The following is a 13,608-nucleotide window of genomic DNA, read 5'->3' on the forward strand; positions in this document are numbered from 1 at the left end:
ACCAAAAGAAATACATTAAAAAACTAAACAGGGAGTTCCCTGGTGGTCTAGCGGTTAGAATTCAGCACTTTCACTGGCGTGACCTGGGTTCAATCCCTGGCGGGGAAACTGAGATCCTGCAAGCCAAAATTAATCAATCCATCAATCAATTAAGTAAGTAAAAAACATAGAGAAAAAAGCGAATGCTTACAGAGCACTTAGCATGCACCATGGCTGGGCAAGTGTATGTGGTGCTTTAAAACAAACCTTTGTGGTACGTTCTGTTTTCAGATGGAATACTGAGACACAGGTCAAGAAACTTGCCCAAGTTCAGACAAGACCCTCGGAGAAGGTCAGGTAAGCTTTCTGAGACCACACAGCAAGCGAGTGGCGCAGCAAGTACTGAAAGCGATGTTTGTCTCCCCCTCTCCTGCCAAGAAGAACTGCCAGGGGTCCCTGAGAAAGCAGAAGATGGGGAAGAGGGAAGGGAGAAGGCTGCGTCTGCGCGCGTGCTGGGAAGCGGGGGCTTCCGGAGCTGCAGGGTCGCCATAGCGGGTGTGATGCAATCACGCCCGTCGCTGCGTCAAAGGGCGGCTCCCGGGATGCGGGGACTGCAGTAGAGCTGGTCCCCACCGCCGCCCACCTCGCCCCTGCTGCCTGCCGCGGCTAACCCGGCAGGCAACCGCTGCCGCTAACCTTCGTCCAGAGTCAGGACCACCGCCCCGGAGCCACCAGCGACCCCGACAACATCTCTCAGCCACCGGCGACCCTGACAACCGCCCCCAGGTACCGGCGGTCCCTGACAACCACTCCGAGCCACCAGTAACCCCTGACAACCGCCGTCAGCCACCCCCGCCCCGGCGCGCGCCATGAAGTCGGCGGTGAGCGCGCGCGGTGGGGTGTCTGGCGGCCGCGGAGGTGGCTGCTGGGGCGAGGGGCGAGGAGGCGGAGGAGGAGGCGGGGGCAAAGGAGGAGGCGGGGGCAAAGGACCGGGAGGCGATGGCGGCGGCCAGGGGGGCAAGGGCGGCTTCGGAGCGCGGACGCGTGGCTTCGGAGGCGGCAGGGGCCGGGGGCGCGGTGGCGGAGACGGCAGGGACCGCGGAGGCGGCGGGCAGCGGCGTGGCGTGGCCAAGATCAAGAACCGCCGCAGGAAGGGCGTCACCACGGTATCCGTGGAACCGCACCGGCACGAGGGGGTATTTATCTACCGCGGAGCGGAGGACGCTCTGGTCACACTGAACATGGTGCCCGGCCAGTCGGTGTACGGCGAGCGGCGGGTCACGGTGACCGAGGGCGGCGTGAAACAGGAGTACCGCACGTGGAACCCCTTCCGCTCCAAGCTGGCCGCGGCCATACTGGGCGGGGTCGACCAGATTCACATCAAGCCCAAGTCCAAAGTGCTCTACCTGGGTGCCGCCTCGGGGACCACCGTCTCCCACGTCTCCGACATCATCGGCCCTGATGGCCTAGTCTACGCGGTCGAGTTCTCCCACCGCGCCGGCCGCGATCTGGTCAACGTGGCCAAGAAGAGAACCAACATCATCCCAGTCCTCGAAGACGCCCGGCACCCCCTCAAGTACCGCATGCTCATCGGGATGGTGGACGTGATCTTTGCCGATGTGGCCCAGCCAGACCAGTCCCGCATCGTGGCTCTGAATGCCCACACCTTCCTGCGCAACGGGGGCCACTTCCTCATTTCCATCAAGGCCAATTGCATCGACTCCACCGCCTCTGCCGAGGCGGTGTTTGCTTCTGAGGTGAGGAAGTTGCAGCAGGAGAATTTGAAGCCTCAAGAGCAGCTGACCCTGGAGCCCTACGAGAGGGACCACGCTGTGGTCGTCGGGGTCTATCGGCCCCTTCCCAAGAGTGCCAACAAGTAGCAACCCAGCTCGGGCTGTCCCTGAGATAATGCCTAAGACTGTGCTGTGTTCAGTGTTACTATATGTGTGTTTTCTCTGTGCACCGCTTTTCTATTAAATGGCATAAAGAAACAGTACCCAGGTGTATCAGTGAGGCCAGACTCAGTTATCCCCAAATCTCCAAATCCCCCAAACTCTAAAAAGCCAAGATAAAAGGTGATAGGGGTCCATAAAGGATCAGCCTGGAGACTGTGCTTACTCTAATCACTCAGGGTCCTGACTCTTCGGGGCCCCTCTTCACTCGTCACGGGGGCAGGGGAAGAGAGCTGGGAAAATAATGAGCTTATAAAATCCCCTTTGGAACTGAGGGGACACTTCTTGCACATTGACCATGTCACGGGACCAAGCCTGACTCCAGGGAGTAGCATTGGATATTGATGGACAGTAGTATAGTCTAACACACCCAATCTGTCTGACTCCAAGCCAGAGTCCTAACCATAATATATATTTAGTACTTTACTTTTCAAGGAAGCCCTTTTGCATTCCCTAGTATGTGTAATCAACACACCAGCCCCAAGATGGCTTTGTTACCATTACCCTTTTACAGGGGAAGCCACAGAGCTTCTGAAGGTAAACTGGTTGCACAGCCAGTAGGGAGGTAGAACTTAACTGCCAGTCTTTGCGCCTCTAGATTCACTGCCATTTCCTGTACACTAATGGGATCTTACCTCTGCCCGACATGGCCCACGCTAAACAGACCACAAGTCCTAACACAAGGACACACACACAGAGCAGGGCCCTCTGGCTTCTCTGTGTCCTTTCTCTGCCTCCCTGTGCCACCCTTTTCTTAGATTTCAAAATAACAAAACAAGGCAGGGAGGATGTGAGTCCACCTCAAAAAGTATTCCCAGGGCTTCCCTGGTGGCGCAGTGGTTGAGAGTCCGCCTGCTGATGCAGGGGACACGGGTTCGTGCCCCGGTCCGGGAAGATCCCACATGCCGCGGAGCGGCTAGGCCCGTGAGCCATGGCTGCTGAGCCTGCATGTCCGGAGCCTGTGCTCCTCAACGGGAGAGGCCACAACAGTGAGAGGCCCGTGTACCGCCAAAAAAAAAAAAAAAGTATTCCCACCACAAGGCATAACACACCCAAAGTGGCATCACCAAGTGTCTCAGAAATAACCAGGAAAATGACTCCCAGAAAGTATCTGTCTCTGAAGGGCACTTCCTGCAGGCTCTGAATCCCAGTCCATTCAATTCTGGCTCTCAAAAGCAGTCCAAAGGGAGCAGGAGAGAGAACAATCCCAGGAGAGCTGGCAATGTTCCAAAACCAAGACTCAAAAAGGCCTTTCATTTATTCATTCACTTATCCACTCAGGAAATCCCCAATGCCAATTGCCAACGTCATCGACATTGCATCCAGGAATGACTGCTCCCTAATCCGTCATTTGGAGAGTGGGTCTACCTTTCTGAAGATGTGCTTGGATAGAGGTTATGGTTAGTTTGCGTTTTCTGAGGGCATACTTCCTTCATACAATAAGAAGATAAATCAGATTTCTAAAGGGCAGCCACCCCTTCTACTCCTCCCCTCCCCTCCCCATAATGCACACACAAAAGCTATTCCATACAATGCAGGGGGAGAGCTACAGTTCAGATTTGCTGGCCAGACTGACTCAGGAAGAAGAGAGTGAACGGAGTAGATGTCTGCAAAATCCCGAACCAGGCATTTCCACAAACAATGTGAGATCTTCATTAAAACCCTGCAAAGCGAGGATCATTATTCCTATATAACAGAGGAGGAAACTGCAGTTCGGAGAGATGACAGGACTTGCTTAAGATCCCCCAGTAAGTCTCACAGCCAGAAACCAAACCCACAGGAGTCTGACTCCAAAATCTATGGCCTTTCCACTGAGGTCTGTGCTGGCTCCCTTACTTTCAAAAGCCCTCTCTCCAGTCCTAGGCTAATTGATTCATTGCTGGGATGAAACCCTGAGGCTGGGAATGGACTCCCAGGAAACAGGATGTTTCCTTCTGGAATCTTAAAGGGTCCAGTCCTTCCTCAGAGGCAGCTCAGTCTCAATAAGGAGCTCTCCTTACAAGGTGTCTGTCCCTCCAGATCTGGGACATGGCAGGGGAAACTTGGCCTCTTTCCTTGCTGTGAGCATTCCCACATACACACAGAGAAAATTTATAGTCCACGTTTGAAGCTGCTTGAAGTGGGAACGTCAATGGAGACATGGCATGAAAAAAACCTCTTGAAGAATGTCTCTGAGCTGCAGACGGGTTCCTGGGCCAATGGAACAACATGGTAAGTCCCAGGAGAAACATAGGTATAAGGACTAAGGGAATATAGGAAGGAAGCTGAAACCTGGTTTTGGAGGATGGGGGCGGGGGAAGTATGGGACTGTAATTCCAGTGGGCAGTGAGGTTCAGGACATACGTAGCAGTGACACCGGGCACCTGACCTGCTTGGGTTCCCAGAGGCATCAAATTGGGGTCCCTAGGCATCTTAGACTGCTGCGGCTACCCTAACAAAATACCAGTCTGCATGCCTTAGGCAATAGACATTTACCTTCTCACAGTCCTGGAGCCTGGAAGTCCAGGGTCAAGGTACCAGCAGGGTTGGTTTCTGGTGAAGCCTCTCTCCTTGGCTTGTCCATGGCTGCCTTCTCCCTGGGTCCACACATGGCCTTTTCTCTGCGTGCACAAGGAGAGAGAGACTGAGAGAGAGAGGGGATCGCTGGTCTCTTCCTCTTCTTAGAAGCACTCCAGCCCTCTCAATTTACAGCCCCACCCTTATGACCTCCCGGAACCTTAATTACCTCCTTAAAGGCCCTACCTCCAAATACAGTCATATTTGAGAGTTAGAGCTTCAACATTTTGATTTGGGGGAATACAATTCAGCCCAAAACACTAGGGCTGGATGGGAGCTTTCAGCTAAAATGCCCATCTTGCTGGCTTTTGGAAAGTGACTGGGGAAAGCAATGTGCAACTGAAGTTCCTGCGCAAAGCTCTGAGTGTTATCCCTTTCTCCCAACTTTCCTCTTATTGTCAGTGTAAAATACCGGAGAATTAACAGTTAACATAGAGGCCGTGGTTGGAGCGGGTGGTGGGTGGGGTGAGGAGTGATGGGGAGGGAACTTAGTTGAGCTTCTGAGAGGATTGGTTCAACCTGGGAATTGGTTCAGCTGGGTGGAATTTGCTGCTGAGTTTCAGAGAATCAGCAGCCTGACAAGAGCCACGGTTGAGCCCAGCCCAGCAGGTGCAGTGAGGCTGGAGGCTGATGCTCAAAGACAGGGTGAGATGGACCCTGACTCAAAGAGAGTCAGCAGAAACCAGTGGGAAGAACACACAGACCCCACCTACTGCCTGCCCTCACCCTCGCCCGTGATGTCCCTCAGCCTCCTCCACCCCGATGCCCCTTGGGATAAGGGGAGGAAGAACGGGGAGGGAAAAGAAAACAAAAGGGACTGTTTTAAACTGGAAGAAACCAACTTCTTTTCAACTGGCAGTTTCCCTCCCGGCTGCAGTCCTGCTACCAAGCAAGATGCTTTAACCACATCGGAGCCGCAGTGAGTATGTTTGGACTCTGCAACACTCGTATTTGTCAAGCACTTACGATGTCCCAGGCATAGAGATAAGCATTTATTTGATTGCAAAAAGTGTTGTTCTTAAATTAATAACGGGAACAAACATAGCAGAAGATACTGAAACGTAAATGTTCAGGTTAACATTTGCTGTAAAATGCACACCGGCGTCAGAGCTGCCGGAAATGTCTGTGTGGCCTGGAGCGAGAGAGCACATGAGACCCCTGGCCAGTGCCCTGCCCCTTTCTCTTCCCACCCCTGGTTCTGCCCCACCTCCTGAAGGGGCTCACACGCATGTCTGTAGACTCCCAGCCCTAAAATCCAAGATCTGACCCCCTGCTCTTCAAACAGCCTCCTTTAAGCCCCTTGGGACTGGAGTTGTAAACTGGGAGTGTGGTCCCTTCTTGGGAGGACTGGCCTGGGGAAGATTGATGGAAGCGGACTTGGGCTGTTCAGGCTGGGCGCCCGGTGCCCAGTGCAGGATCTAGAAGGTGGTGGCGTGGGCTCGTGGGGGCACGGCCCTCGGCCCGTATGGACTCCTTGCCCCATGGGGCAAGGTGCAGGCAGAGGAAGGCCAGAGCGCAGCCCTGTAGGTGCGGGGCCCAGGGCAGGGGCCCTGGCTGACCAGGTCTGAGAGTGGCCCCTTGGCCCGTCCAGTCAACCAAATCTCAGTGTTCCTCCTTAAGGAGGCCAGTCTAACTCTTCCAAGTAGTCTTCCTGGCTCTTGGGCTCACAGGAAATTCCTCTTGATTCACGTTCTGAGGGAGACAACATTTACCGTGCACGTAGTATGTTCAGGTGCCTCCAGACACCTTGTTTCACTTAATTCCCATAACACCCCCTGAGAGGCAAGTGTTATCCTCCCTGATAGCACAGATGAGGAAACTGAGGCTCAGGAAAGTGACAGGAATCACCCAAGGTGTGATGGAGCTGGAGAATGGAAGATCTGGGGTGTCCTGGAGCAGAACTGTACGTATTCATTCTCTAAATCGGTGAAATTAAAACCAGACGCTCTAGGGGGAAGGCCTGGCATTGGTGTTTTTGGTAAGTCCCCCAGGTGATTCTAATGTGCATCCAGGGTTGACACCACTATTTAAAACCCCACACCACTCTTGCTGTTGATTGGGAAAGGCAGATTTAGGACAGTACTTTGAATAACTGGAAGATGACAGCTGAGCTTTTCTGCAGGGTCTCTGGGACAGCCCAGGATGCCCCCTGAGATTCCTAAGAGAAGGAGGGTTGAAGTCTGTGACTGAAGACAAAGTTACTGGTATTCCTGCCTCTTTGGTCCCTGATTGAGTGCTGCCCACGGATCTTGTTTGTAAGGAGCTCAGCTGAGCTGGGAGAGAGAGCTGAGCTGCCAGGTGTGGGAGGAGCTCAAGATTGAAGGAGCCAAAAATGAGAGTTCAGTCTTTAATCATTTACTGTGATGGAATAAGCAAAAGGCTAAAGCTGGAGAAAGCGCCAACTCCCCTGTTCCATATTCTCACATGGAAAGGCACCCCAGCGAGGGTCGGCGGATCAGAGCTCCTTGGGGATGTCTTACTGCTGAAGGCACCCTTGAAAAAAAGGCTCCAACATTTTACGGACCCTGAGGCTGCTGGTGAGGGGACAAATGGGGAAGGCTGGGGGTGGAAAAGTCTTCAAGGTTCTCCCCTCCCCCACAAGGAGGCAGAGGTCCTCAGATCAAAACCTATGGAGGACTTCCCTGGTGGTCCAGTGGTAAGACTCCGTGCTTCCCCTGCCGGGGGCATGGGTTTCCCTGGTTGGGGAACTAAGATCCTGCATGCCGCACACAGCCAAACACACACACACACACACACAAAACAAACCTGTGGAATGAAGGTGACGGGTAGGAATGTAAATTTACCTGCCGAGGGCCCTGAGTCCTTGACCGCAAGCCCCTTCAGAAACCGAACGCCGGCTGTGCCCCAGGTCTGGTGTGGAGGGCAGCTTCTCCTAGTCCCACCAGCTGTGCCTCTTGAAGCCTTCCTAATCGCCTGTGGTCAGGCCTGAGAAATCAGTCACACATGATTTTTTTTTTAGAGAGCTTTTTTTCTCTTTTTTAAAATTTATTTATTGGCTGCGTTGGGCCTTTGTTGCTGCATGCGGGCTTTCTCTAGTTGGCGGCGAGCAGGGGCTACTCTTTGCTGCAGAGCACGGGCTCTAGGCACCCGGGCTTCAGTATTTGTGGCTCGTGGGCTCTAGAGCACAGGCTCAGTAGTTGTGGTCCACGGGCTTAGTTGCTCCGCGGCACGTGGGATCTTCCCGGGCCAGGGCTGGAGCCTGTGTCCCCTGCATTGGCAGGCAGACGTTCCCTGCGCCACCAGGGAAGCCCCCCATGTGTTTCGTATATAAATTGTCAAACGGAAACAGCCTCCAGTACATGCTACTAACACCACTTTGCTACTTCTCCTAAGGCCACACGTCCATTGGCACGTGACCTACCTTCCAAGTTGTCAGGTGACTGAAGTTGCACTTCTCCATAACATGAATCCTTCCATCCTCTGATAGCACCTGCTGCCAGTCCCTAATCCAGGGCCTCATTATTTAGGTTTCTATTCTTCAGCGGCATCCATTGCTGCATCCATTGCTGGTACCAACGTCTATATCAGTTGGGATGGGTATATCAGACGGGTTAGGAGGTGGTAACAAACTCCCAAAGTCTGTGCCTAAATGAAGTTTTCTTCCTCACACTATACTACCTTCATTATTTTGTGGGTGGTTGAGGGAGAGGGGCCTCTGTTAATTTCAGTCATTTAGGGATCCAGGCTAACAGAGTAGCCACCATCTTGAATGCTGCTGGCTGTCAAGAGGGAAAAGATGGCTCCGGAAAGTCTCAGGTGATGAAATGTTCTAGCCATGACATGGTAGTTCCAACCACAACTCACTCACCAGTTGGCCAGAACCAGTCATATGAACCTTTTCAACCACGAGGGAGCCTGGAAGTACAATCCTACTGTGTTGGAAAGGTGGAATAAAGATCTCTGCTGAACAACATGAATGATGAACACAAGATCATCACATGTGGGGTGAGAAATTTTCCTCAGGGACTTCCCTTGCAGTCCAGTGATTAGGCATCTGTACTTACACTGCAGGGGGCACAGATTCGATCCCTGGTTGGGGAACTAAGATCCTACCTGCCAAGCGGGGAAGGAAGGAAACAAATTTGCCTGAGATCATATGCCTAGTGACTAAGGGCAGAATTTGAAACCATGCTCCAGAATACTTGCTTTTAATCACTACTCTACACTGCCTCCCAAGCCATTAGCAAAGAATTTTTTTGGCCACGCCACGTGGCTTGTGGGACCTTAGCTCCCTGATCAGGGGTCGAACCCGCACCCCCTGCATTGGCAGTGCTGAGTCTTAACCAGCGGACCACCAGGGAAGCCCAGCAAATAGATTTTTACGTCATTGTCATGTAACTTAATTGTTATGCTTTGAGAATGTGGCCTTATTTTTTGAAATTTATTGACTTATTCTATGATCTTGTACATGATCAACTTTTGTACATACTCCATGTGTGCTTGAGAATAACGTGCACCCTCTCATTGCTGGATGCAGAATTCAATGTATGTCCATTAGGTCAAGCTTAACCATGGTGTTCAAACCTATTCTGCTGATTTTCTGTTTGCTTGAACTATCAATACTTGAGTGAGGTGTTGAAATCTCTCACTGTGATGACAATTTCATGCCTTAAAGTTTCATCACTTGTAGATTTATTTTCTATTTATTTAGCTATTTCATTACTTGCATATATAAACTGTGATGTCTTCTTGGTTCGCTTTATGATTACATAATGACCCCATTCCTAATGATGACTTTTGTTTTCAAGTTTATTTTGCTTGTCTTAATATAGCTACATAAGTTTTCTTTTGGTTAGTGTTTGCCTGACCTTTTTTAATCCTTCTGATTTCAAACTGTCCAGGTCCTTTTACTTTAACATCTATTACAAAAAGCATATAGGTGTTGTTTTCCTTTTAAACCAGACAATCTCCTTTAATTGGCAAACTTAAGTCTCCTTTCTTGAATTCTCGATGCCCAGACTTGGCTCTTGGTGTGTGAAAGATCCTAGGACATCTCTAATCTGAAGTTTGCTCTTAGACTAAGAGGTTTCTTTTTTTTTTTAATTAAATTTTTTCCCCCAGCTTTATTATGATATGTTTAAGATTCAAGATAGCCTTCCTTTATTCACAGCACTGGGAAAATGTCAGACAAAAGCAGTATTATGGAAAGGAACCCAGGAAAAAAACAGAATGTTAGTAATTTAGTTTTCTTAAGTGTCTAGAATTGCTTGAACTATAAATTTCATAATCAGAGTCAGGAGAGCGAATAGGATATGTTGACAGAAGTGTGAGTGGCTATTGTGTCCACCATTCTAGATGCCATTAGGAACATTTGTGATTCCTGGGAAGAGGTCGAAATATCGACATCAACAGGAGTTTGGAAGAAGTTGATTCCCATCTTTAGGGATGACTTTGAGGGGCTCAGGACTCCAGTGAAGGAAGTAACTGCATTAGAAGTGGAGCCTGAAGATGTGACTGAATTGCTGCAATCTCATGATAAAATGTTAATGGATGGGGAGTTGCTTCTTATGGATGAGGAGAGAGTGGTTTCTTGAGATGGAATCTACACCTGGTGAAGATTATTCAAACAACAAAGCATTTAAAATATTACTTAAACTCAGTTGATAAAACACTGGCATGGTTTGAGAGGACTGACTCCAATTTCAAAAGAAGTTCCACTGTGGGTAAAGTGCTACCGAACAGCACTGACGCTACAGAGAAATCACTGTGAAAGGATGACTCAACTAATGCAGTAAACTTCATTGTCGTCTAATTTTAAGAAATTTCCACAGCCACCCCAGCCTTCAGGAACCACCACCCTGATCAGTCAGCAGCCATCAACATGGAGGCAAGACCTTCCACCAGCGAGAGATTACGACTCCCTGAAAGCCCAGATCATGATGGTTAGCATTTTTCAGCAAAATTTTAAAATGAAGGTATGTACATTTTTTGACATAATGATATTGCACACTTAATAGACTACAGTATGGTATAAACCTAACCCTTACATGCACTGGGAAAACAAAAAAACTCATGTAACTCGCTTTATTGCAGTGGCCTGGAACAAGCCCGAAATATCTCTGAGGTATGCCTGTAGTAGCTCTAGAAAGCCTTAAAGCTGGGAGGGATGGAGGACTGGGAAATGAAAAGAAGGGTATCTACTGTATGAGCCCACTTACAATGACAACTGTAGAAAAAATAAATTGGATCTAGTGACAGGAAGCATTGGTTGACATGGGATGGGGCTGGGAAGGGACAGCCTAGGGTGGAGGCCAAGGGAACTTTTTGGAATGATGGAAATATCTTGGAAGGGTGGTTACCTGGGTGTATAAACATATTTACTTAAATATACCATGAAATATTATTGTTCTTAAAACCATACCTCAATAAAGTTGATTACAAAAAATAAAGAGGTCCAAAACCAAAAGTAAACAAAAATCAGTAGTAGCAGTTACAGATTCACTGAAATCTTTTTTTTTTTTTTTTTTTGAGGAATTAAACAGATGTCCTGAAAACCAGACGGAGGTGTTCTAGGAAATCTGAAAACACAAGGTATCAGGATTCTTTATTCAAATTGTTAAAATATGATACCTGAAACCAAAAGAAAACAAAAACAAAAACAAAAACCTACATAACACATATTCCTTAACTTTTTCAAGTTCAGGGCCTTGAATTTCCTGAATGGCATGTTTAATATATGATAAAAGTTGGATTTTCCCCCACCAAAGAAATTGGGGGTAGCAGACTCCAAACTCTAGCTAGAGAAAAATGAGCAAAGTGGGCTCTTCAGTCCAAAAGAACATGCCTTCATGGTTTTGATAATTTTTGTTACTGTTTCTAGAAACTGTAAAGGTCACTTTTATAGCCCTGGCTGGAGATGTGCACTTACTTACCTAAAAGTAAGTAAGTGTACTGGTGTATTGCTCACCTCTGGGAAAAGCAACATTAAATACCAATTTTTTATGTAAAGAAGGAGATGCAATCCCAGAGATGAGGAGTCAGGTTTTCCAAGTTTATTTTAGAAAACAGAAACAAAAACAAAACTTAAAAACTCTCAAAATCAGAAGCATAGGAATATCTTAAAATAGTTTATAAAGCTTTTTGCATAGGAGGAGATAAGACTTCAGGTGCAGAAACATTAACAATGCTTGTTCAATACACAATACACTCCACTGAAGAACATGTCAATAGAAAAGAGACGTCTTCCTTTCAAAATGTATACACCAGCTCTGTGTATAGAAGTCAATATAAGCCCTTTTCTTTCCCTCCTGGAATAAGTTTATTTTTATTATTATTTTTTAAAATAGATCTTTGTTGGAGTATAATTGCTTCACAACACTGTTAGTTTCTGTTGTACAACAAAGTGACTCAGCCATACGTATACACATATCCCCATATCCCCTCCCTGTTACGTCTCCCTCCCACCTCCCTATCCCACCCCTCTAGGTGTTCACAAAGCCCCGAGCTGATCTCCCTGTGCTAAGCGGCTGCTTCCCACTAGCTAACTATAAATTTCTTTTGAATGAAGCACTTAAACTACGCATGTAGCCTTCAATTACGGTTGACCCTTGAACAACCTGGGGAGTTTGGGGGGCCTGATCCTTCACACAGTTGAAAATCCACATATAACTTAAGAGTTGGCCCTCTGTATCCGGTTCGGTTCCTCTGCACCTGTGGATTCAACCAATCTCGGATCATGTAGTACTGCAGTATTTACTACAGAAAAAAATCTGCATGTATGTGGACCCGCACAGTTCAACCCGTGTAGCTCAAGGGTCAACTGTACTTTTGCTCTTCAGTAGCTTATTTCCAATCGCTTGCAATGCACTTGGAGAGCTAAAGTATAGCTCAAATCTAATATTTCCACACCAAACTCGTAATTTTTCCCTTAGTCACTGTCTCACACTTTTTTCATCCTACTGAAAATTTTTTTTTAAAACAAAGGGTATGTACCTTCACAAGTTACCTGGTCATCTTCATGTTTTCAACCATTCCTATATGCCCAGAGTCTAGACAATCAGTTTGAAAACTCAGAAGTCAATTTTCCAACTTAATTCCTCACATATTACGGAACACCATCGAAGCTTTTAGAACAACGCTAACAGACGTTGTCTATTAAAAGCAAAGAAACGAAGTTTTGGTTTAGAGAAAAGCGTGTGTGACATAACCCTTAACAAACTGTGGTAAGAAAGTACCGCACATGTTCTGGCATCTCTGCTGGGAGCACATCTAAGGGCCACTCTGCTGTCAACATCCATTTCTGGCATAGGACACCACGGCCTCGGTTCAAGGAAAAGCAAAGCTTTTCACATGTTAATAAACGTAAGGCTTAAATTTCAGGAAGGTTTGCACTGCACCTCTGCTAAACTTACATTTGTGCTTTCTAAGGCTGGGGAGAGGAAAGTGGGGAAAAACTTCAATTACATCTTATAAAGCGAGACTAGATAGATAAAGACACTTCCTCTAGAGTTAATCCACTCAGTAAGTATTTTTTACTGAATGCCTTCTCTGTGCCAAGTACTGGGAATACAGAGGTGAGCAAGACTTTACGATGTCCTTTCTCTCAGTTTACACGTTCTACTATAGTTGATTTCCTTAAAACGTTGTATTTATTTGAAGTGGAAATGTGGGAATACAATATATAAACAATAAAAAGATAACACAGTAAACAACTTAACAGAATTTATTTGCAAAGTAGGAAATAAAAATCATGATTTTAACATTTATTTAGAATATGAACAAAACTAGAAAAAGTTAAAACTACAGAAAAGGTAGAGAGTACTGAAGTTGGCTCAGTGGCCATATAATACAAACAAGCAAAAACCAAGTTTCTTTCATGCAAATAAGCCTTAAGGAAAAGAGAACAGGAATGTTTATAGAACAGACCACAAGTATTTTAAAAATTTACATAAGAAACTGTACATAAATGAAAAATAAATTAGACAATTTACAAGAAATGTTTTATAGGTTATAATAGGCTATAACTTAGTTTATTATGAATAAAATTTGTAGCACATCATACATTTTTACATCACAGATTCAGTGTTAGAATAATTCCAACATGACAGAGCTCAGACTTGGCAAGAACAATGCAATAGATAGAATAAGGCAACTTAAATGG

The 13,608-nt window shown here is 47.4% G+C and overlaps 1 protein-coding gene across 1 annotated transcript; it reads left to right on the forward strand.

Annotated features, from left to right (window-relative positions):
- The first annotated feature begins 649 nt into the window (after positions 1-649).
- FBLL1 (fibrillarin like 1) lies at positions 650-1,967 on the forward strand. Its single transcript, XM_065875264.1, has one exon. It carries the CDS (start codon positions 849-851, stop codon positions 1,857-1,859), a length of 1,011 nt encoding a protein of 336 aa, XP_065731336.1. The 5' UTR covers positions 650-848; the 3' UTR covers positions 1,860-1,967.
- Positions 1,968-13,608: the final 11,641 nt, after the last annotated feature.

Source organism: Phocoena phocoena, chromosome 3, assembly GCF_963924675.1.
Source record: "Phocoena phocoena chromosome 3, mPhoPho1.1, whole genome shotgun sequence".
Lineage (NCBI taxonomy): Eukaryota > Metazoa > Chordata > Mammalia > Artiodactyla > Phocoenidae > Phocoena > Phocoena phocoena.

Coding starts and splice junctions, on each gene's coding strand:
- FBLL1 (XM_065875264.1), top strand. CDS start 849: ATGAAGTCGGCGGTGAGCGCGCGCGGTGGGGTGTCTGGCGGCCGCGGA.